The following is a 22,999-nucleotide window of genomic DNA, read 5'->3' as shown; positions in this document are numbered from 1 at the left end:
CTTCTAATCCCGAGAGATCAACCATGTAGCCAGGTCAATATATAACTCAGATCTTACCCATTAATCACGCTGTTGCCAATCCTTTAGTATCAAATATCTAAAAGTTTATTTATAAAAGAAAAGAAAGAGGAGAGACTTATAATGATCAAAGAAAACAAATATATACACTCATTGCAAAGTTTGTGGATTAGGTTTGTAGCAGTGATGGAATAAACTGCTGGCTTGTAAAGTCTCTGGTAACTTCCAAAAGATTGGAAGGTCCTTTGTCCATTGACTGTAATGTTCCTGTTAGTGTAAGTCCATAGTCCAGAGATCAGGGCAGGAAAGAGGCAAAATGGAGATGCTTCCAGGGTTTTTTTTAATACCTCCTCCCATGTGGAGGAAAGCTCTCAATCTTAGTTTGTGGAAAAGTACAGGTACAAGATGGGGTCCAGGGTCACATGAGCAAGTCACATGCCCTTGCATGCTTTGAGTCATAACAGGAGCCATTACATATATTCTGGCTAAAACATTCTCAGGAAGGCCCATTGGGTGGAGATAAGCTTGTTCTTGTTTTTCTATGGCTCATTCTTCTATGGCTCAATTTGAATGGATGCAAACTACCTTGTGGGTGTTACCCCAGGAGCAAACACATTTGAAATACAAGTATATATAGTCAATTTTCATAACTTCAGATACAAAAATGATACATGCATATAAACAGAATAATCATAACTTTTCCATCAACACCTTACATGACATATTTTGTACAAGATTTGTTGCAATTGTATAACAGTGGTAGCAACAGTGACCTTTGAAGGCCATATTGTAATCATATAACGTCACCCTAGCCCATTGCCCCCCAGCCCTGCTGCTTGGGTGGTGCATCTCTTCCCCATCTCTAGCTCAACTCACCCTCTGGGAAAGCATAATTAAAGCCAAAATGTTTAAGCTGCCAAGTTCTGCTAGTTGTTCTCCCCCTGGAAATTAAGAAGAAAATGAAATAAAGAGCTAGTTCAGTGGTTGTTCTATTTAATAACAAGCATCTTTCCCCTCAGGGTGGATTCCATGGAACATTCAGTCTCATTCCAGATGACAGTCCTTTCCAAATACGTGACACTGGGATCCTGACTGTGAGGAACTCCAGTGCCTTAGACAGGGAGAGAACAGCGATGATCCTCCTGCAGGTAGTAGAAATAATGATTAAAAAAAATTAAAATCAAATCCTCAAATAAATAAGATAACAGCTAGGCTGACCTGGAAAGAGACAGGGCCAGATTCTGATCTCACATTGGTGTAAACTGGGAGTAATTTCACCAAAGAATCAGACCCAGAATTTCACACTAGAGAAAACTTGGGGAAAATATCACTATAAAGGTGCAATTTACTTGGCCTGTGACTACTTGGGATCTTTCTTGTTGTTACCAGATGTGTGTTGTTTATATAAGTGCAGAATTTTTACTTCCTCCTTTTTCCAGGTTAAAGCTAGAGATCATTTGTCACCCTACTTTGAGGCCCACTCTACAATCACCATATCACTGCTGGATGAAAATGACAACACTCCAGCCTTTGAAGGCACACCATACAAACAGCAGATTTTTTCCAACATGACTGTAGGAATGCCCGTTCTTCAGGTATTGAAAGTGCTTATTTGAAAACAATGTCACTGTCAATATAGGGTGTGTGTGTGTGTGTACACTTAGCCCCTTCCCTTTGAGCAGTGATCCTTGGGAGGAGAGATGTTCATTTTTAAGAAGTTTTCCATAGTTTCCTTTACTTTATTCTGCCTTTCATTTAGCCTCACACTCCTCTTGTTTGGTAAACCTCGTGTCGTGGATGCTCCCAGCACCTGCCAGTTTAGGCAGTGAAGGATAGAGGCTTTGTCTTGATCTCACATCTCTCATATAATGGTGCATTGTACACACATGAGACCATGCGCCAGCCTAAATGAGACTTCTGGAATATATTATTTATGAGATTTTTAATGAAAATAGAGTGTCTTTTAGAGCCCAGAAAAATGATATCATTGTTCAGATCTTTACAAACCACAGAGTGTGTCACTGGCAGAACCTGAACCCAGGTCTATTGACTTCCAATCTCCTGCTGTAAGCACTAGAACACTATGCCCCCCAATAACTTTTAGGGGGGCATACAACAAAACAAAACATTGCTAGTGTGAAATCTTGGCCCCATTGAAGTTGGTGGGAATTTTGCCACTGACTTCAGTGGGGCCAAGATTTTACCTCTAGATTCTAAAATTGAGGAAAAACATTCTGTCTTGGATTTGGCCCAGAATTCCATTATTGCAATGTTCTTAGTCTTTCAGTGACTTTGTTCCTTGATTCCGAAGGTCAATTGAGAAATCTACAGAGGAAACAGTTAAAAGAAATATTGTTGGATATAATTAGTTCTCTGTCTCCTACCCAAGCTGAGATCTTAAAGAACATATGTTGGGATATTTCTTGCCAATATTAGGCCAAATTCTTTCTTTCTTTCTTTCTTTCTTTCTTTCTTTCTTTCTTTCTTTCTTTCTTTCTTCATTCAGTGGGAACTTTGGATGCCCACGGAATGGGCAGTATTTGGACCCATTAGTTAGATTTATGTTTTTGCTATAATTGCCCCACAAACTATGTCTTATAAAAGTGAATTATATTGAACATATGTAACAGAGGATCAATCAAATAAAGAAAGAGCGGAATATTATTGTGGATTTATTTAGCTGGCCTTTACCAAAAATTCCTGACCTATTTACTTTGAACGGACAAACAAGCAAGATTTCTAGTTATGTAATTATCAAACTATCTGAATGGTTTCTCTGCAAACCACACCAAAATTTAAAGATCTGTGTCATTTGCTAATAACAAAGAAAATGAAGAAAAGTGATATTTTCTCCTCAGATTGTGGCTCATGATCCAGATGATGGCATAAATGGAGAGACATGGTTTATCTTAGTGAGTGGCAATGAAGAAGGACACTTTGAACTGAATGAAACCTCTGGGCAAATCAGTTTGAAAACACTGATCCCATTACTAGTCAACCAACTGAAGAACTTCACCTTGTGGATAACGGCCACAGATGGTAAGACACACACAAGACTTCTTGGAGGCTCCTTTCCTTAAGGGACACTGGTGAAACAGACATCCCCATCACCCACCCCCAACCTATTTAACATTCCTTTAAATATACCATATATTTTTAATTGCCCTTGCAGTTCCTGAACACAAGTCACTTTCCCCCAGCAGTAGTTGCAACATTGATAAAACTCAATTTTCCCTGCAGGGTGATGCCCTAATAACAAATCCATGTTTTCTTCATGCCTGTTAGCGTGTGCATGATATTAGCATGAATCTCACTCCTTTCTTCATCTCCCCTGATTTGCAATAGGCTGGTGCACAGGTTAGAATACGAGATTTATTATAATTCTGCTCTCACAGGTACTCAAAGAGGCATTCCGTTCTTGTGTATTTCAGCCAGCAGCCTGCTGTTAAGAGTAGAGCCAGCAGTAAGATTATTTACATGTACATGCAAGTACGTACAAACTAAAAGAGAGCTACCAAGGCTAATTTTAGGGCTGTCAGCCTTGATGTTGTTGTCCTAACTAAGAATTATTGAATGTTTGTTTACTCATCTAATCTTATCTGGGAAATAGAATCCCTTTCCTGATAACTTGGGCACTCTTAACTCTTTCTCAGCCTATTGACTTCATTTACATTGATTTGCTTATTCTGGTCCCTGTGCCTTATAGGCACTGTTCTATATTGTGGGTGGTGGGGAACCAGATACATGGCGTGGGGATGGCGCAAGTAGAATTTATTTCTTAACGGTATGCTGTGCATAGGTGACTCATGGGAGGGACGCAAAGGGGGGGCACCAGCTAAAAGGGGGGCATGTGACCCCCCCATGTAACCCCCCTTGTGACTCATCCCCACCTTGCCCCCAGTCAAGGGCCCCTGCACTTTCCCCATCCCACATTACCTTGGTTGGGGGGGGGCTCTGTCCTCCTGCTGCACCAGATACAGACTTCTGAACTGCAGGGCTCTAGAGAACTGCAGCAGCAAAAGGAGCAGAATGTGGGGCTGCCAGGTGGCCCAATGCCAGCAGCTCCTCCAGCGCAGCTGTACCGCTTCCACCCCCAGTCCTGTCCTCCAGCAGGGCTGTACAGACCTCAGACAGGAGACACAGCTGCGTGGAAGGGCTGGGGGCGGGCCATGGGGCGGTACAGCTGTGCCGGAGGAGCTGCCAGCATGCGGCCCCACGTTCTGCTCCTGTGTCTTTCTGGTACAGTGTACCGGCAATAAATATCTTAATGGTAGGGTGGACCAGACCAGGCCCTACTTGCACCACTGGTGGTGGCACACCTTTTGCTACACACCTAAGAGAATGCAGCATCCCACCCTTGGCCTGTCTTATCTCTTAGACTGTAAGCTCTTCAAGCTCTCGCTGGGTAAGTATGGTGCCCAACACAAGGGGCTCCGATCTTGATTGAGGCCTCTAAGCACTACTCTAATAATTATTGTTATTTTATTATTATCTATTATTAATACAGTTCCAGGTGTCAGCTGATGTATTTTCTTTACAAGAAGAAGGTATTTTATGGGTCTGGTGAGAGATAACTGTTTATTTTGCTTCCAGGTGGAATGGTGCCAAGAAGTTCGTCAGTTCCAGTACAGGTCTTTGCAGTTGGAGACTCTAGACCTCGGTTTATTCACAAAACATATGATGGGACTTTGGAGGAAGAATTAAACAGCCCTGTCCCAGTAACAAGAGTAAGAACCAAAAGTCTCTATACTGTCACCGGTACCAAACACATAAATTATGAACAGTTTGTAGTGATATAGGATTAAGATATGCATGGCCAGTGTAAATGTAAATACCTCACTAGGTAAAATATATAGCTTGTTAGATTTGATGTCTCGATCCATGTGCTATACTGGGAGAGGAGGGATAGCACAGTGGTTTGAACATTGGCCTGCTAAACCCAGGGTTGTGAGTTCAATCCTTGAGGGGGCCATTTGGGGAACCAGGGTAAAAATCTGGGGATTGGTCCTGCTTTGAGCAGGGGGTTGGACTAGATAACCTCCTGAGGTCCCTTCTAACCCCAGGGTTCCTATGACTGTAGTATATAGTCTTGCCATTTATTTGTCATGCACCCTGACTACCTCAGCTGAATGATGACATTACCTCCTGGGACTGCTCCTACTATTCCAAAGCTCTGAGCAGCTTCAGTCTCTGTTTAAAAAGTAAAACATAAAACCTTGTGCCAGAGAAATGTTTTCTGCCTCCTCTCCTCTCCTTTCCCCCAAAGATTACAATGGTCAAAAGCCCAAGAGAGACAATATTCAACCTTCCTTAGTGACAAGTCTGTTGTTATGTCACGCGGTGGGTCTAGAACAGGAGACTTACCATGAGGGGATTGCCAGCAGGACATTCACTGAGAGGACCATGTGTCTCTGGAACTTGGTTCCCACCTTGGCTGAAAATTGCTTGAAGTTGCTGATATTTTGAGCAAGTTGCAAAAGCCATTTCTTAGGGCTTGTCTACACTTACCAGAGGATCGATGTTGTGGCAATTGATGCATCAGCAGTCAATTTTGTGGGTCTAGTGAAGACCCAGTATATCAACCGCCGATCGCTCTCCCGTCGACTCCTGTACTCCACCTGATGTTGAAGAGTAAGGGGAGTCAACGGGAGAGCATCTCCCATCGACATCGTGTAGTGTGGACCCCACGGTAAGTAGATCTAAGCTATGTCAATTTGAGTTACGCTATTCACATAACTCAAATTGCGTAGCTTAAATTGACTTTTCCCTTTAGGGTAGAAAAGGCTTTAGAGAGGGTTCTTGGGGCAGACGGAAGGTGGAATCTTGAAGGAGCAGATTATAGGGGGCTGTTTTGCTGCTTTGATTTATTGGCTGGCTGAATTAATTCATTATTTACATATGATTATTTTTTGCTGCTGAGAGAGACAGAAAAACAAAATACAGACACACATTGATATATGTATATTCAGTGTATATTATGGGTATTATACATGTGTATTTATTTATGTGTGTGTGTATGATCTGACAAAAGGACAGATATCTATATCTTATAGTTATTGCATATTTTAAGTCTTGATACACAGAAATGACATTGTAATCGCTATTATTTTCAACTAATAAAATACTTTTAAGGTGCAATAAAACTTATCTATCTTATTTCAATTGAGAGATAGTTAAAGCTGCTAATTTAGGTGTAATCTAAGCCTAAAATTCCTATTTCGAATGTCACATCAAGTAATTAATATAATTAATAGAATATATAATTAATTATAATTAATAATATGCTGTGTCTTACACAGGTAGAATTTGTGTCTGTGGATCCCCACATTCCAGTTACATTGCAAGTGTTGACGGAATCAGATATTTTTGATGTTGACATCAATGGAACCATCTGGACAAAAACCAAACTGGACTATGAATCCCAGAAATCTCATGAGATAAACGTTTCTTTGACTGACGGAAAAACAATTGACTATGCTGCAGTGTTTATCAAAGTTACAGACATCAATGATAACAGTCCTGTGTTCAGTGCAATCAATGCTACCATTAATGTGCTAGAGAGCATGCAAGTTGGAGCCACTGTTCTCAGTGTGTCAGCTGCTGATGCAGATGATGGCTTTAATGGGTTAGTGTCTTATACTTTAAAAGGCGGAGAGGGAAAGATGGATGTTGACTCTGCAGCAGGATTAATTGTGCTGAGAAGGGAACTGGACAGAGAAACACAAGCATTTTATAACTTAACAGTTATTGCCAGTGACCAAGGCCAACCAGCTCTCTCTGCTGTTGTGAACTTTACCATCTTTGTTGATGATGTGAATGACAACCCTCCAACTTTTCCCTTGGGTAGATACCAAGTGAATGTCTCTGAAGATGAAATGATTGGGACGGTGCTATTGACAGTGTCAGCTATGGATTTGGATTCTGGGGCCAATGCTCGGGTGAAGTACAGAATAATTAGTCAGCTTCCTCAGACGTCCTTGCCCATGGTCCTTGTCAATTCAACCACAGGCCAGCTCACCCTGAGCCAGCAGCTGGACTACGAAACTGTCAAACTGTTTGAAGTAAGAGTGCAGGCATCAGATGAAGGGCTCCCAAGCCTCAACACCAGCGTGCTTGTTGTTATCCATGTACTGGATGTCAATGATAACCCCCCTGAATTTAGTCAGGCAGTGTACAATATATTTGTTCTTGAAAACATACAGAAGGGCAGCCTCATCTATGCACTCAATGTTACTGACAAGGATCAGGTAAGTACAACACTACTCGGTTCTTAGAAATTAAGATGACATGGCATGAGAAGGGCAAAGAGAGAGTTTTAAATGCTCAGTGGTAAATATATTAGGTACGATTTGAAAATGGATCATAGGGACTAGAAAGATAGAGAAAATCTATTAGAGCATCATGGGACCTGTGATACTCCCATTGAAGCCAATGGCAAATGTCTCATTGATCCAATAAGGGAAAGGACTAAGCCTCAACTCTATTTCCCTGCAAGTACAAGATACAGCAATCTGGTGACCTTAGAGAAGCCAGACTCTATAAATACTCATGCAGGCCAGGCAAGAGAGAGCTAGTAGAACGGATGCTTGCCTGTCAGACCAGAGAACAAAAAACAGACATGTAATTAACTGTTTAGATTATCACTTGTTATGTCAAAATAATCCAGAAACTCCACTTTAATACATGCTGTAAGTCTCTGCTTAATGAGTGTGCCTAGCAGTGTGTTTCTGTGCTGCAGTGAACCTAGCTGATGTACTGCATCAATCAGGGGGAAAGGAAATCGTAGAGGAGTTACTTTCATTTTCTTTTTTTCCTTTACAAGAAATCACGTAATTGCTCTCTGTTGCCCATCAAATCCTTTCTTTCTTCCCCCTCCCCTTTACCAAAGAAAAATCCTGCTCATGTGAGAAGCTGGCTTTAGGGAGGTGACACTTTGAGGTTCACCCAGAGCACTAACGGGTTGTGTCACCGCCTGCCATGTAATCCTGGATGCTTCTGTGCTGTCCTGCTTTGGATCAGCATCCTGACACCAGCAGCCTGGCTACAGTGCACTCACCTCACCCTGGCTTCCCCCAGCCTGGGTACAACTTGCAGGGTGACACCAACAGCCCTTCCAGTCCGAAGTCTCCCCAAAACCATCTCCTCTGCAGTGCTCAGCCCCTCTCACTGTAGCACTCACAAAACCATATCTGGGTCACTGCTCCTTTACAGAGACAGTCCACAGCACCAACTGGTTAGTTTGGCTGAGGATTTTACCCGTCAGTTTGAAACGCTGCACTGAGATGATTGTTTTCAGAGTAGCAGCCATGTTAGTCTGTATCCGCAAAAAGAACAGGAGTACTTGTGGCACCTTAGAGACTAACAAATTTATTTGCCCACGGAAGCTTATGCTCAAATAAATTTGTTCGTCTCTAAGGTGCCACAAGTACTCCTGTTCTTTCTGAGATGATTGTGTAATCAGACAAGATTAAGTTTATTACCAGAGACCAGCTATTTAAGTAGAAGGATACCAACTAGAAGGAATTGGGATGGAAATGGTTGCAGACAAACAAAAGTCAAAGTATGCTCCTGAGACTAAAACCTAACTTAAACAGGAGTCTTTTGTTCAAAGTAGTTTTCTCACCATAGTCATTCTTCCAGCATGGCTGGCCAGTCCTTAGCTAGGATCCAACACCAAGCCCAAAGCACTCGCTTTCTTTGTCTTCTCGGGTGAAGGATGCCCAAATGGTTTTCTCTCTCTGCTTATATCATCAAAATTTACCTTTGTTTTCAAAGTCAGGAAGCCCTCTTGAGGGGCTAATCATCCAGGGAGCTGAAGCCAGCTTAATTTTTGCAGTCTCCTCCCTCTGTAGTGATACTTAAGTGGCTGTCTCCCCCACTCACTAGTTTGATGGTTTTGTTTACTCTTTAGGTAAATGTACTTCATGGTCTCTTGTTCAATTTACATTGGAGACTCATTCAAGCAGGAGGAACCACATTCCTTGTCTAGAGCAGCGTGACTGGCGCCCTACTTGCCAAACACATTTTAATAATGTATTTCCAGTGCATATTTATAATTTTTCATCTATCACCTGTACATACACCACACAGTAATAATACTGACCAGTATGTTACCAGTTCACGTATGATGCCTTTCAGGACACCTTTTAGATACAGATTATGACAACAGTGAGTTGGGATACGCTGAGTTGGTCAGACCAGTTGAGACTCACTGCTAGATACCAAGGAGCCTCTTGTCCTCTGGCTTTGGGATGCTCTTAGGGTCACAAGGGGAAGTGGTTCCCTTTTTGCAATAGTTGCCTAGCATGTCTCTGAGCTTTAAAAAAATTCAGAAGGGAACAAGAATGGAATGAACTAGGTACTACTGTTCACCTCGCAGGCGTGATTCTGAAATGACTTTTAAATGAAGGTGTATTAGAGGAGGGGACCGGAAGTTAGGACTCTTGGATGGATCTGTTCACTTCCCTTCCACTTGCTGTCTGTTCTTGGACAAGTCACAACCTTTCTGCATTTGAGTTTGCCCATCTGTAACATGGGGATAATAATATGACTTACCACATCCCATGGGTGTTATGAGGCTTCCTTTGTTAAATACTATAAAGCTCTTTGTGCTAAAGAAATGCAAAGTATTGATGTTAATAACAGAGAGGTATTTCCATCTTCTCTCCATAACTCAAGTGCTTATTACATCTCTTTTAGGTCGGCTTCTCTCAAGGGTATTTTATTCTTAACAATACTATGTTTGCTGTCAATAAACATGGGATACTTTCAATAAGGAATGACACAGAACTCGACAGAGAATCTACACCTAGGTTAACTTTGCAAGTAAGCTCATTCTGAACCTTTCAGATGGTTTAGTCCACCTTTTGTGTCTTCATTGATCAATTGAAATCCCAGTCAAAATCAAGTAATGTTTTCATTGATTATTTTGGCAGGTCTGGGCAGTTGATGCTGAAATGGAAGGGCTCAATTCTAGTGCCCTGATAGATATCACAGTTCTGGATGTCAATGACAATAACCCTGAGTTTCAGATGCAGCCCTTCAATTTTACAACCCCGGAAGGAGACTATACATTGGATGCACCTACCGTAGTTGGACATGTAGCTGCCACAGATTTGGATGAGGGAGAAAATGCCCACATCGCATTTCACCTAGTCGCAGAAGATGGGAAGAATCCATTTAGCATCCAACAAGTAAGAGTTTGGGTGGGACATAGAAAATGATGCCTACCTGCTTCTTTCTCCAAGACAGTTAGCCTTGCCAGCTAGAAATGATGCACCGAGATGAGCCGTCGTAGCATCTCTGATATCAATGACACCAACGTCTTTGGAAACTAAGGCTATAAATCCAAAGCCTATTGAAGTCAATATGAAGACTCCTATTGATTTCAGTGGGTTTTGAATTAGGCTATGTGGGCAGGGCCAGCTCAGCCAATGCTGCCAGTCCTGCCCTAGGAAGCGCCTGAGGACATGGGGACTCCAGCAATGCAAGTTTGATATTTACTGCTCATGCTGCACCCAATGCTGCAAAGTTTCACACATGAGTTGTCCCACTGAAATCAATCACGAGTATGGCTTTGTAGTGTTAGCCATTCTCAGTGGTGATGATCACCTGCAACTTCCATTAATGTTTGTCTGGTATCAGGTGTCTAAAACTTCACTATGTGTGTTAAGGGACTACATAGCTCAGGAAGTGGGTAATGGAAATGAAAAAGTATTTCTTCTCTAGGTTGCCAGCTACTCGAGTCCTGCCAAGATCTGTAGTGACTGAGAGTTATTACCATCTAGTGGTGCTTCTATGGCCTTTGTAAATGAGGTAGGTGGGCTCAGTCCAGTACTTACTGGACAGGAGTCTGCATTACAGAAGCCGCCACCATAACTGACCACCTATTTGATAGTCTCATCAGAGAAGCTAAGGTTTGAATGGGTGTGGAGACTCCCATCCACAGAGAACAAGTGTGGGATTCCTCCAACTCATGGGTAAGACATATCGGCAGGACACTGTGAAGAAGATTGCCCTGATACTACCTGGGCTATACCTGTTCTGTGATGAAGAGAGGACTTCGTCCTCATTTTTCCTGAGAACTAAATGTACACAAACATTATAAAAAAACATGATACATGTGTTGATTTTTATTCTTTTCTGTAGAATGGAACTATTTTGGCTAATGGGTTTATGGACAGAGAAATCAAAGAGAAATATGAGCTTTTGTTAGTTGCATCTGATAATGGAGTACCTCAGAGACAGGTAAGGGAGAGGATTAAGTTATTCTTACATTAACAGCCTTTGATTTCTGAAGTTTAAATGGATTGACTATGCATCTCTTGTGTATGATTCATTTGTTTTCTGTTTTCCATCAGAATTTCACATATGTCACCATAAGTGTATTAGATGTAAATGATAATCCTCCACAATTTACAAAGACCCAGTATTCTGCAAATATACATGTAGCAACTGCAAAAGAGGGAGTTTCTGTTCTGTCAGTATCTGCTACCGATCGTGACCTTGAGAACAATTCTCTTATTTCATACAGGTAATTTTCCATGAGGTAAATAAATATCTTTTAGTAAAGAAAATCAGTGTTATTTGTATTTCCCAGTTGATCACAAGTTGCCCATACATACTCATTCCATCCCATTATTATATTTTGCCATTAATGTATCAACAACAATATTGCTAATTTTAAACTTAGGGAAAAACAGTAGAGAAACATTTCACCAAGCTTGTTGGAGATGATCAAACTACTGGAGTGCCAGTAAAATAAAAGACAACCATAATCAAAAGCCAAGCTTGGATAAAAGTTTGGCACTTCTGGATAGAAAATGGCAATAATGAAATACAAAGTGATTGCCATTCTTCCCCTCAATCCCCCACTCCCATGCATTAATCTTTAGACATAGATTGTGCATGGAACATTTTAGTTGAAAAAGGTCCTGGGACACAACGATGACCGGGCATTAAAACAAAATACATAGATTGATATGGATGGTTGAATGTGTCAGAAACTTATGGGGTTACACACCAAATGTAGCACTTACTATTGTGTGAGATTTAATTGGCTTCAGGACTATGCACATTAGTAATTGTTTGCAGAACCAGATCCTTACAATGAAAGTTACCTGCCTTTCTTGCTATGTCTGCAAATTAATCTATAATCCTCTGAGTTTGCAGTTTCTACTCTGCTCATAGAGGGATCTAAAACTTGTGGGTGGAATGGAATGGAAACTGAAAGTCTGAATGCCATCTTGGCTAAAATGGAAGATGTGCTAGGAAATATAGTCTCATTTGTTTAGGTTAATGAGACAGCAGCTAAAACATGTTGTCCTACCATTCCTATAATCATTATAACTAGGCAAATATAATTGCTAGGCTGTTTATCATAAAACTTTAATAATAAAGTAGAATACTTCTGATGTGAATAATATGAATGATACACTCACTTCTCTCTAATACAGCTTCATGAACCATTCTGATGATTTCTCGGTAAATAAACTTACTGGAGAGATCACTCTTGCCAGTAATCTAGCCCATATCACATCTGACACAGTCATTACATTGACAGTCATTGCTACTGACCATGGGGTTCCTCAGCTAACATCGAATGGTAAGTGATGTGTTTTCACCAATTTTTCTCCCAAGTAGTGCTGAAGAATGCATTGGGCTGCATGAATATTCAATCTCAAATGTAAACCTGACACACTTCACAAGTTTGAATTAATCACATCTCTATGGAGTCCAAATTATTTGAGGCCAGCATCCATATTACAATTCCGCAATGAGGTGTGCGTTACTCTTCTGATTGTATTTCTTTCACTGATGCCCTCCCATAATGTGGCCACAGAATCACATTAACACAGCGAGATTTATTAATTCTGTTTAAAATGATTGCTTATTTATTTATGGTGGGGGAACCAGTCAAGGATCAGGCCTCAACTGTGATAGGCACTCTATAGTCATGCACTAAAGAGCATATCAGTATAGTATTTTCCTCTCCGTTTTTCCAGATTCTTTGATTTGCTTAAGAGAACTGGGCAGTCAGTCAGCTTTCAACATCTTAAACATCCTTCTGAGCATGTCTGTTGTTCCTAACGTCCTTGGCATTTACTTTAGGGAGACAAAACACAGCGCATGATATTTCACTGTTTTTATCTGTCTTTTCCTCCACTAGCTTCTGTTATTCTCTATCTGCTGGTAAATGACACTGACTTTGGACTGACGTTTGAAAGCTCCAGCTATGAGTTCAGCATTTTGGAACAGCAACCAGTCACAACTGCTGTTGGCTCTGTGAAGGCCCTGACCGGAAGCATAGCCATTAGAGTCATATACTCTCTCAAGTCATATACTGACAAGTTTTCTGTTAATGACCAAGGAAACATTATGACCCTTGTCAGTTTAGATCGAGAAGAGCAGGATCTTTATAGCATCATTGTCGAAGCCGTTGATTCTGCAGTGCCACCCAGTTCAGCTGTGTCTTTGGTATAGTATATTGCATTTTAAAGTGGTTTGAAAATGCTGAATATGTAATTTAAAAATAAGCAATGATATACAGAGGACACCTTATTTTTAATGTCATGTACTATAGAGAAATGATGGTTAGCAAACGTATTTTAAGAATCAATTTGTAACTGATTTCTGATTTTCTTAAATGTATAATGTCAATTGGACTTCAAAAAGAGAGTAGTTTTATTAGAGAGCCCCCTGCAAATTTCTGTAATTTTACAACCGCAGTTTCCTCTTTTTTTTAAAAAAAGGTTGCTTTGTAAATGACCCATACAAATAACAAGGAATCTCAGTAATTCCCTATTTTGGGAAAACACTGAAACTGACTATACACATAGTGCCCTTAAGTGTAGAAAGTAAACAAGTTGAAAAAACAAAGATTTTTTTTTATCTCTTTCACTTAGAATAATTTTAGGTGTTACTGCTATCACTGTTAGGCAGAAAGGAACTAGAGCAGTGAGATTTAAGTTGCTTCTGTCCCTTTAATTATAATATTGGAATTTTGATGTTAGACAGAAGGTAAAGATTAAATGCTTTTTCCATTATAAATGTTGTTGTTAAGAGTTTTGCTAAGTTCCTTATTTTTACATCAGGCTGAAATTATCATAATGAGTCCAATTTCTTTAATTTAGTTAACTAGGTTTAACTTTCAAGTACAGTGCAAGAAGAATAAAGTATTTGACAGGATTTTTTTTTCTTCCACTGCATTGGTATTTTGTAGAGATAGGATTGATTTGGGGCGGGGAAACCCAAGGAATGAAATACGGTATGTGGGAAGGACAGAAATATTGGAAGTGTAAGGACAGATGGAAAAAGATGCAGGGAAAAGAGGAGACAGAAGAAGGCGGCAAAGGATATAAGTAGGATGGAGTGAGATGAGAAATGGGGGAAGAGGGAAGTTGATGGGAAGGATTGGAGAGACACAGGATGAGGAATAAAATAATGAGAGGAGGGTGAAGTGGGCAGCAAGGAGTGGGAGAACATGGAATAGAGATTGAAAAGAGAAAGTGGGAGATGGAAGAAGAAATGAAAAAAGCAATAGATATAAATGAAAGTATAAGAAGCAGCTGACTTACACACAGAGAGCTTCTTTGTTGGTAAGTTGTATTAGCATTGTAATGACATATTATTCTTGTTCATTCCAGTCTGTGTTTTAAAGCAGCAATTAGAATATGATTTATTATATTTAAATATATATATCACCATATATTGCTCTGCTTTTTTCTTTTCTGTATTTTAGTAGTGATGAAGGGAAAAATTCATTGTCTAGAACAGGGATCGGCAACCTTTGGCACGTGGCCCATCAAGGAAATTCACTGGCGGGCTGGATGGTTTGTTTACCTGCAGCATCCACAGATTCAGCCAATCGCAGCTCCCACTGGCCATGGTTCGCCATTCCCAGCCAATGGGAGCTGCGGGAAGTGGCAGCCAGCACATCACTCGGCCCTCACTGCTTCCCACAGCCCCATTGGCCTGGAACAGAGAACCGCGGCCAGTGGGAGCTGCGATCAGCCGAACCTGCGGACGGTACAGGTAAACAAACTGTCCTGACCTTCCAGCAGATTTCCCTGATAGGCCGTGTGCCAAAGCTTGCCGATTCCTGCTCTAGAACATTAGTGCAGTCAAGATTGTCCCTGGATGAATAAAGTTGCTTGAGGGCATGTCTACGTGGCTCAGCAATGCACACTACAAGGGTGTGATTTCTAAAACGCACTAAGGTACTGCACACTAATTGGTCCATGTAGACCCTGTGGGTGTGCAATAAAAGTTCCTAGTATGCCTTAACATAAGAAAGCAAAGGTTTTGATGAAGGCATTTACTACAATTGGAGGTGCTAGGTTCTGCAAAGCCAGTATTCTAAAAGTTTGGATACTACCGTTATTTTTTTATTTTTACTACCGTTATTTTTATTGTTATTATTTGTATTAGTGCCTAGTAGCCCAAGTCATGAACACAGAACAAAAAGTCAGTCTCTGACTCAGAGAGCTTACAATCTAACTGACTCAGACAGAATTTACTCATGTGTGCTATTTTTATGGCTCAGAAAAATGCCTTTCTTTTATACAGGTTACAATCATTGTGAATGACACCAATGACAATTCTCCTGTTTTCTCAACACTGATTCAAACCAAACGATCAGCTCCTGAGAATGAAGACACTATAGACTTTGGCATATTTTCTGCTGTAGACCAAGATGTAGGAGTGAACGCCCTTTTAAACTACTCCTTGGAGAATGACTTTGCGGGAACTTTCCATATTAACAGTTCCACTGCCAGGCTGACTACAAAAAGAGCCTTGGACAGGGAAATGGTGGACAGTTATGAATTGAAAATAATGGTAAGTGGACACATGGGTCTAACAGTTTGTCAGCTACTCAACACAAGGCATAGAGAGACAGAGAATACTGACCCATCATAAAAAAAAACACACTTTCCAACAATCAAGTATTGTAATATTGGGCCAAATTCATCCCTGAGTGAGTGAATGTATGAATGAATTTGGATTAATTCATGGGATCTGATTTTCTACTGGTGTAAATTGATGCAGCAAAGAATTTGCGCCATGAAGTTCATATTTTAAAGATTAAATATTATCATAAAACATTTTGCTGTGAATAAATTGTTCCTCAATTCATTTCAGACTGCAGTTGTTGAAGTACTACTGCACCATAATTTTTTTTTTAATGGCTTGGCTAATCCATATCAGGCGTCACTCTCAGCTGGTGAATATGTTTTTTTCAATATATACATATTTAAACCTTCTTTTTATATTGCTTGATAAATTATTTGTGTTTCCTCATGAAGCTTCCAAAGGAAAACATAGTCCCTGACTGAAGAGCCTTTACATTGTGAGCATGTTTTCATGCGAGCCAGTCCATTGACTTCAATGGGACTACTCCTGTGACTAAGTGCTCATTGACATAGTAAAGGTTTCCACGCTTGGCCACACATGCACATGAAGACTTTTAGGGGCTCTTTGATTTTAATACATATTTATTTATTTAGCCTGGCAAAGAGAAGATTCAAGGGAGACAGTCAGAACTATGGGGTGGGGGCATAGTCAAAATGGAGCAGACCCTTCTTAAAAGACAATAAATTCAGAATTAATAAAAGGAAGTACTTTGTATCAATAATTGGGCTTGGAAGTATTACATTATCAGTGAACGCTGATTTCACTGTACACCTGCAAATTGATGAAAAAATATTTCCATCAATGATCATAGGAATTTACAAATAGGCAACATAAGAAAAATGCTGCTTGAGAACTTATTAGAGTTTGATTTAAGGATCTTTACTTTGTAAATTTTGACATGTAATGTTGACAATTTGTGTTTTAATGGTTCTAAAGCTTTAACTTTTTGAATTTCAGAGTTTCTGTCATTAAATAACTATTGTCTGACTCCCCATAATTTCCCACAACTGTGAAAATTTAGACAGATAAAAATAGGCTTAAATCCATAATGCTGTTCAACTGTGAAAAATTTTATAGATAGAAATAGAAAAAATACTTAAAAATAAACATCGATATTATCCATCAATGTATTAAAAAAAACAAATTCTGCCAAGTCTGTCAAAAATTAAGTATTGTGTGTTTGTATATACAATATAGATATAATACAGACACACATATATCAATATAACTTGGTGTGTTAAAGCACTCCACAGAATATAGAGAAAAAGAATGAATATACAAAGAAGTACCTGCACCAAAAGTGATGGCAGAGCACAGTCATCTTGTAGAATTTCATCTGTTCAAATTTCAGATATACAGATCCGATTATAACAGAGTCATGGGTTGTTAAATTATTGATTATTGGCTAAATTCTGCAGTTCTTATTTAGGTAAAACTCTAGTTTATGTTAATAGGCATAAGTTGCAACAGTTAATGGGAATTTTACATGACTAAGGACTGCACAATTGAGCCCTATATTCAGTTATGAGTTATTTCTTTACAGGCCACTGATTCTGGAATACCCAAACAATCTGCAAGTTTAGTTCTCAGCGTCACTGTGGAAGATGTGAATGACAACCCTCCAGTGTTCCTACAGAAATCATTTAATGTGACTGTGAAAGAGAATGAGCCTCCAAGTGTGGTATGTAAACTGAAGAAAAAATAGCCTTTGGTTGTGGGATTATTTTCTTTTATATAAAGCTTAGAAGTGCTGCCTTACCCTTGGTGGACCTGGATACCAGCCTTACTGATATGAATTAGAGATTTGTCAGACTCAGGGGAAAAGGTATCTCATTAGAAATCAGCAAGGATTCTGCCACATCTCAGTCATCTTCATTGTAGTAGATTGTGTTGCCACTCTGGCAGTACTGGAGAATTCCATATCAATAATTAAGGCAGTAAATGTGATATATTTAAAATATAAAATCCTGCAAACCATTTGGTCAGTCGGTCACTGTGTTAGTTATGCTATGTTTTTTCTTCTCGTCTAGATTTTGAATGTGACAGCAACAGATAAAGACACAGGTTACAATGCTGTTATTCATTATGCTATAACTGAAGCAACCTCATTTTATGTCGGAGAACTTTCTGGACATATTACAATCCTGCAGCCTCTGGATTATGAAAATTGTGCCCAACACACAATTGTACTGAAAGCTTTCAATCCTGGAGATCCACATTTCCAGGATACAGCAAATGTTACAGGTAGCTAAAACTTACTTTAGAGAATTTACCCCACTTTTTGCTGTAAACTTTTCCGAGGCTACTATGTATAGACACATAATTGTAAGCCACGTATAAAGTCTTTAGTAATATCAACCCGCTAAAGTAAAATATTTTAATTGATGGCAATGGGATTTTGGGAATGGGATTGTTGCAGACTGAAATATTTTTCAAAACAAGTTTTTATCCAAAAAATTTTTTTTTCCAAAAACAAAACTTTTCACAACAAATAGTCATTATTGCTTTGGTTGATATTAGTGGGAACTACTGGGCAGTCAGTGTGATGAAGTGGGGGATTCCGGACAGTGAGCACTTCTGGAAATCAGGTCACATGATTCTGGTAAGTGTACTACTGATTATTGTATGAAACAAGCTGATGGATATCCAAAGACTCCTACAAAATCCTGCCTTACAACTTTTTAATGCCCCAATGTACTCCTTTATTAAACTTTTATTTTAGGAGTACACAGAACTGAATAGATCCATGAGACCAGGAGATTTGAGATACAGAAATAGAGCACTAGATCCTTAGCTTGTGTAAATCGACATATCTCCAAGAGAATTCAGTGGAGCTACACTGATTTACACCAGCTGAGGATCTGGCCCATAGTCATTTAGACTAAACTCATATTTTCACTTGTCTATATATCCTTTCATGTAGTTAACGTGGAAGATGTAAATGAAGAAGGACCCAAATTTGAAAGGCCTTCATACTACAAGATTCTTCGAGACAATTCAACTGCTGGGATGATGGTAATAGATATCAATGCAACAGATGAAAGCAAAGGTTTTGATGAAGGCATTTACTACAATCTAACAGGTACAGTGGAAATAACCAACTCTGGCATGAATTGCTGTGGTCTTGATAGCACTAATATACATCTTAAAATTTTGCAACTAGAGTGGAGACTTTTGGAAGGTAAAGCACAATTAAATTGTGCATCTACAACAATCCCATTCTGAGGCATATGTAAGGGATATCCTTAAGGGCCCGATCCTGGGAGTCCCCTGTGCATAAAACTCCCATTGGAATTCATTGAAAAATTATTATTAATACATTTTTATATAATAATAGCACCCAGAGACCCCAGTCAGGATCAGGGCTCCATTGTATCAGGTGCTGTAAAAACAAATTGATAGACAAATTGAAATCCCGGCTCCACTGAATTAAATAGGAGTTTTGCCACCAACTTGATTGGGGCCAGGATTTCACTCATTCCCCCGTCTCATAGAGTTTCACAATCTAATTAAATATGAGATGCAACAAGTGAACATAGCTACAAACCAAGGAGGAGGAAGTTAATGATTATAGGCAGGGCCGGCTCCAGACCCCAGCGTGCCAAGCGCGCGCTTGGGGCGGCATTTTGCCAGGAGGGTGGCAGGCGGCTCTGGCGGACCTTCTGCAGTCATGCCTCAGATATTATGGTGATGGGGGCCATATAAGTACCATAGTTACAGTTATCTTATGGAACCACAAGAGCCTATAATCAGGGGCGGCTCTAGGAATTCCGCCGCCCCAAGCAGGGCGGCGCGCTGTGGGGCGCGCTCTGGCGGTCGCCGGTCCCGCGGCTCCGGTGGACCTCCCGCAGGCATGACTGCGGAGGGTCCGCTGGTCCCGCGGCTCTGGTGGACCTCCCGCAGAAATGCCTGCGGGAGGTCCACCAGAGCTGCGGGACCAGCGGACCCTCCGCAGGCACGTCTGCAGGAGGTCCCCTGGAGCCGCGGGACCGGCGACCGCCAGAGCGCGACCGCCAGAGTGCGCCCCACAGCGCGCCGCCCTGCTGGGGCGGCGGAATTCCTAGAGCCGCCCCTGATTATAGGCTCTTGTGGTTCCATAAGATAACTGTAACTATGGTACTTATATGGCCCCCATCACCATAATATCTGAGTACCTCACTATTTTAAATGTATTTATCTTCCCAGAATCCCTGTAAGGCAGGAAAGTGCTATTATCTCCATTTTATAGAGAATGAACCAAGTCACAGAGAGACTAGGACCTAGATCCTCAAAGATATTTAGATGCCTAAGTCCCACTGAGATCAGTGGGAGGTAAGTGCCTAATACTAGTGCTGGAAACCCGGGGGCTACAGCCCTTCATCTTTTAACAAAAGAAATATAAGCACAGAATTAATGTCCCGCACAGATTTCCCCCCTGTAGAATAATAGATTCTGCCAGAGAGGCACTGCAGTTACACCTTTTGCCCGTCAGGGGCTGCTGTGGCACCAGAAGATAGGGCAGCTGGCTCACTGCCAGAGCACCAGCCTCCGCCAAGAGGAAGGAGGCACTTTGGCCTTCCCTCCCTCCCCCATACACACACTTCTACAAAGGTTTTTGCACCTTTGGTGCCTAAACATCCTTAAGGATCTAGGCTTAAGCTACTTACCCAGGGTCACACAGGAAGCCTGTGGCAGAGCAGGGACTTAAATTCAAATCCATGAAGTCCTAGGCTAGTGCCCTAATTGCTGGACCTTCATCTCAGTATGCATCACTTAATGCCTCTGAATCATTTAAACTTTCCATTTTAATTATCATTTTAAAAATACCCTATTGAGCCATAGACCCATGTGCAACCTCCACATCTGTCACACCACTCACTTCTCCTTTGAACAGGTGATCCTGGGTGCACTGCCTCTCATTTTAATAGTTTACTTACTTACTTAATTATTTCTACCTTTCTTCCATAGAGACTTTCTCCAACCACCCATCTACCTTGCATTATTAGTCCCCTCCCTGTAACAGAAAGAAAAACCAACCCTACAACTTCCTCAGATGATGGAAAATAATCATAATACTTAGCTCATCTAAGAATTGCCCCTCCCCTTGGTTGCCTGCCTTTGCAGGAGTGTGAGTGAGGCCCCAGAGGGTTTTCCCATTCTCTCTGCTGCTCTTCAGAAGGCAGGGCTGGGTCTATGTAGAAACAAGGGGCAGAAAGCCCATTGGTCCATTATGATGCAAATATTCTGATGTCATTGTGATCTGGGTCTGTAATGGTGTCATGAAGGCCTGCCCATTCGCAAACCCCTTACTGTGTTACTCCACCTTTCCCTTGCCTTCCCCTCCCATCCACTTTTACCACTTTCTGTTTTCACTTGGGGATCTGGGATAGAACAGGTTGGCTCCACTGGAAGTTTCCTATAGCCATGTTTCTCTCGCCGTAGGTGGGAATTTTGAAGGCCTTTTTAAGATTTCAAGTACTCTGGGACAGATCACTTTGACAAGAGACACAGTGAAACAAACTACCACTGTGCAGTATTCTTTGATGGTCACTGCAACAGACTCAGGTCTTCCACCTCTTTCAACCTCTGTCAAGGTACTGAACGATATTGCCTTAGCCAGTGCTCACAGAGTTTATTCACCAAGTTGCTTTGTTCTAAATGGAATGTTACCACACTGGAAAAAAGATCTAAGCATCTATGGGAGAGTTCAATGATAACCCGTGCTTAATGCATAGCAGCAGTCAAAAAAGCCAACCATGTTATTGCATGCTTGAGGAGTGGGATCGAAAATACTGCAAATATTATAATGCCATTATATACATACATGGCACGCCCCCACCTAACAAAAATAGAAGGAGTGCAGGAAATGGGAGGAAAATGAGAGAAATGAGATTTCTTTGTGGGATCTAAAGATTGGGACTGTTTAACTCAGAGGACTAAATAAGAGGGAACATGGTGGAGGTATATAAAATAATGAACAGGAGTAGGTAAATCAGGTGTTCATATTTACCCTCTCATTATACAAGAAGGAGGATATTCAATTAGATTGTTAGGCAACAAATTTAAACCCTTGTTCTTAATAAGCCTGTGGAACTCATTGACACAAAATATTGTTGAGGTTAAGAGTTTAACAGGATTCTAAAAAGGATTGGACATTTTTATGGATAAAAACATGCATGGTTACATTAAACAGAATTAAAAAAATATAGAATCATAAGCCCTCATCCTTCAGGGAATAGGAGAGCAGCTAACTGATAGAGTTTAAACCTAAACCCCCAGTTAAAGATGATCAGCCAGTAGGCTCTGTCTGTACATAATTTGTAGCCATTTTTTCATAAAATAAAGTATAATTATCTTAAAATAACGAATATATCCTAAAATATTTATATTTTTAAGTCTCTCCTCATGCTCTACAAATTGCAGTGGAAGAGTTTGTTAGAAGTCCTATCACACAAATCAATACCCCTTTCCTTGAGCTGGTTAGTCAACTGAACTATCTGATGTGTGCTTTATTATATGATTAATAGAAATCTCTCTATATAATTAGAAAAATCATATTGGTGAACTAAATTATTCATCAGGCTGGTACCTCACTTACTCAAATTACTTTCAAGGGATTAACATGTCAAACAACATATAACAATGTCAGCTGTTGCTGTGTTTTTTAATCATTGACTAGTTGCTAGACTATTTTACCACTGCAAAATGACAAAAGAAAATCTGTTTGCATTGAAAACCTAGTAACACTACTGTTGGGTTTTTCCTCCCAGGTGTCAGTGATGATTGCCCCCATCAACACTTCATTCCCAGTGTTCTCTGCAGATGTCTACCAGCCTGATGCTCTGAGTGAGAAAGCATTACCAGGGACATTCGTAGTACAGATCAGTGTGTTGTATAAGAGCCCTGTAATATACAGCATTATATCAGGCAATGAAAAGGGTAAGCGGTTCATATGAAGTCACTGGATAAAGGCAGGTTTGTGATGAAGAAGTTCCTCCACAACCCATCAAAATATTCTGCTGATTCTCTCCCCCTTTTTTGTGTGTGAATGTTTCTCTCTCTCATTCTGTGTGTTTGTTTCTCTTTTTAT

The 22,999-nt window shown here is 40.5% G+C and overlaps 2 protein-coding genes across 2 annotated transcripts in view; both read left to right on the top strand.

Moving 5' to 3' along the window:
* Window positions 1–1,044: 1,044 nt before the first annotated feature.
* LOC120400454 (cadherin-related family member 1-like) lies at window positions 1,045–6,466 on the top strand. The gene is made up of 6 exons (XM_039529034.1): window positions 1,045–1,166; window positions 1,458–1,613; window positions 2,877–3,057; window positions 3,414–3,507; window positions 4,612–4,745; window positions 6,318–6,466. Exons 1-5 carry the CDS (start codon window positions 1,152–1,154, stop codon window positions 4,670–4,672), a joined length of 507 nt encoding a protein of 168 aa, XP_039384968.1. The 5' UTR covers window positions 1,045–1,151; the 3' UTR covers window positions 4,673–4,745; window positions 6,318–6,466.
* Window positions 6,300–22,999, top strand: part of LOC120400480 (cadherin-related tumor suppressor-like) — a 46,448-nt gene continuing 29,748 nt past the window's right edge. Inside the window, exons 1-12 of the mRNA XM_039529064.1 lie at window positions 6,300–7,265; window positions 9,954–10,211; window positions 11,167–11,265; window positions 11,379–11,551; window positions 12,474–12,622; window positions 13,187–13,494; window positions 15,586–15,855; window positions 17,474–17,611; window positions 17,961–18,174; window positions 18,854–19,012; window positions 21,352–21,503; window positions 22,680–22,848. Coding sequence (XP_039384998.1) covers window positions 6,300–7,265; window positions 9,954–10,211; window positions 11,167–11,265; window positions 11,379–11,551; window positions 12,474–12,622; window positions 13,187–13,494; window positions 15,586–15,855; window positions 17,474–17,611; window positions 17,961–18,174; window positions 18,854–19,012; window positions 21,352–21,503; window positions 22,680–22,848 — 3,055 coding nt within the window. The remainder of the gene's footprint in view (window positions 7,266–9,953; window positions 10,212–11,166; window positions 11,266–11,378; window positions 11,552–12,473; window positions 12,623–13,186; window positions 13,495–15,585; window positions 15,856–17,473; window positions 17,612–17,960; window positions 18,175–18,853; window positions 19,013–21,351; window positions 21,504–22,679; window positions 22,849–22,999) is intronic.

This window comes from Mauremys reevesii, linkage group 3, assembly GCF_016161935.1.
Source record: "Mauremys reevesii isolate NIE-2019 linkage group 3, ASM1616193v1, whole genome shotgun sequence".
NCBI lineage: Eukaryota > Metazoa > Chordata > Testudines > Geoemydidae > Mauremys > Mauremys reevesii.
The sequence above is the reverse complement of the archived record's forward strand: the minus strand, read 5'-3'. Positions and strand labels throughout refer to the sequence as shown.

Excerpts from the sequence above, each read along its gene's own strand:
- LOC120400454 (XM_039529034.1), top strand. Across the intron at positions 1,614-2,876 it reads TAGGAATGCCCGTTCTTCAG|ATTGTGGCTCATGATCCAGA; the intron begins GTATTGAAAGTG and ends TTTTCTCCTCAG. Across the intron at positions 3,508-4,611 it reads TTATTTACATGTACATGCAA|GTGGAATGGTGCCAAGAAGT; the intron begins GTACGTACAAAC and ends TTTTGCTTCCAG.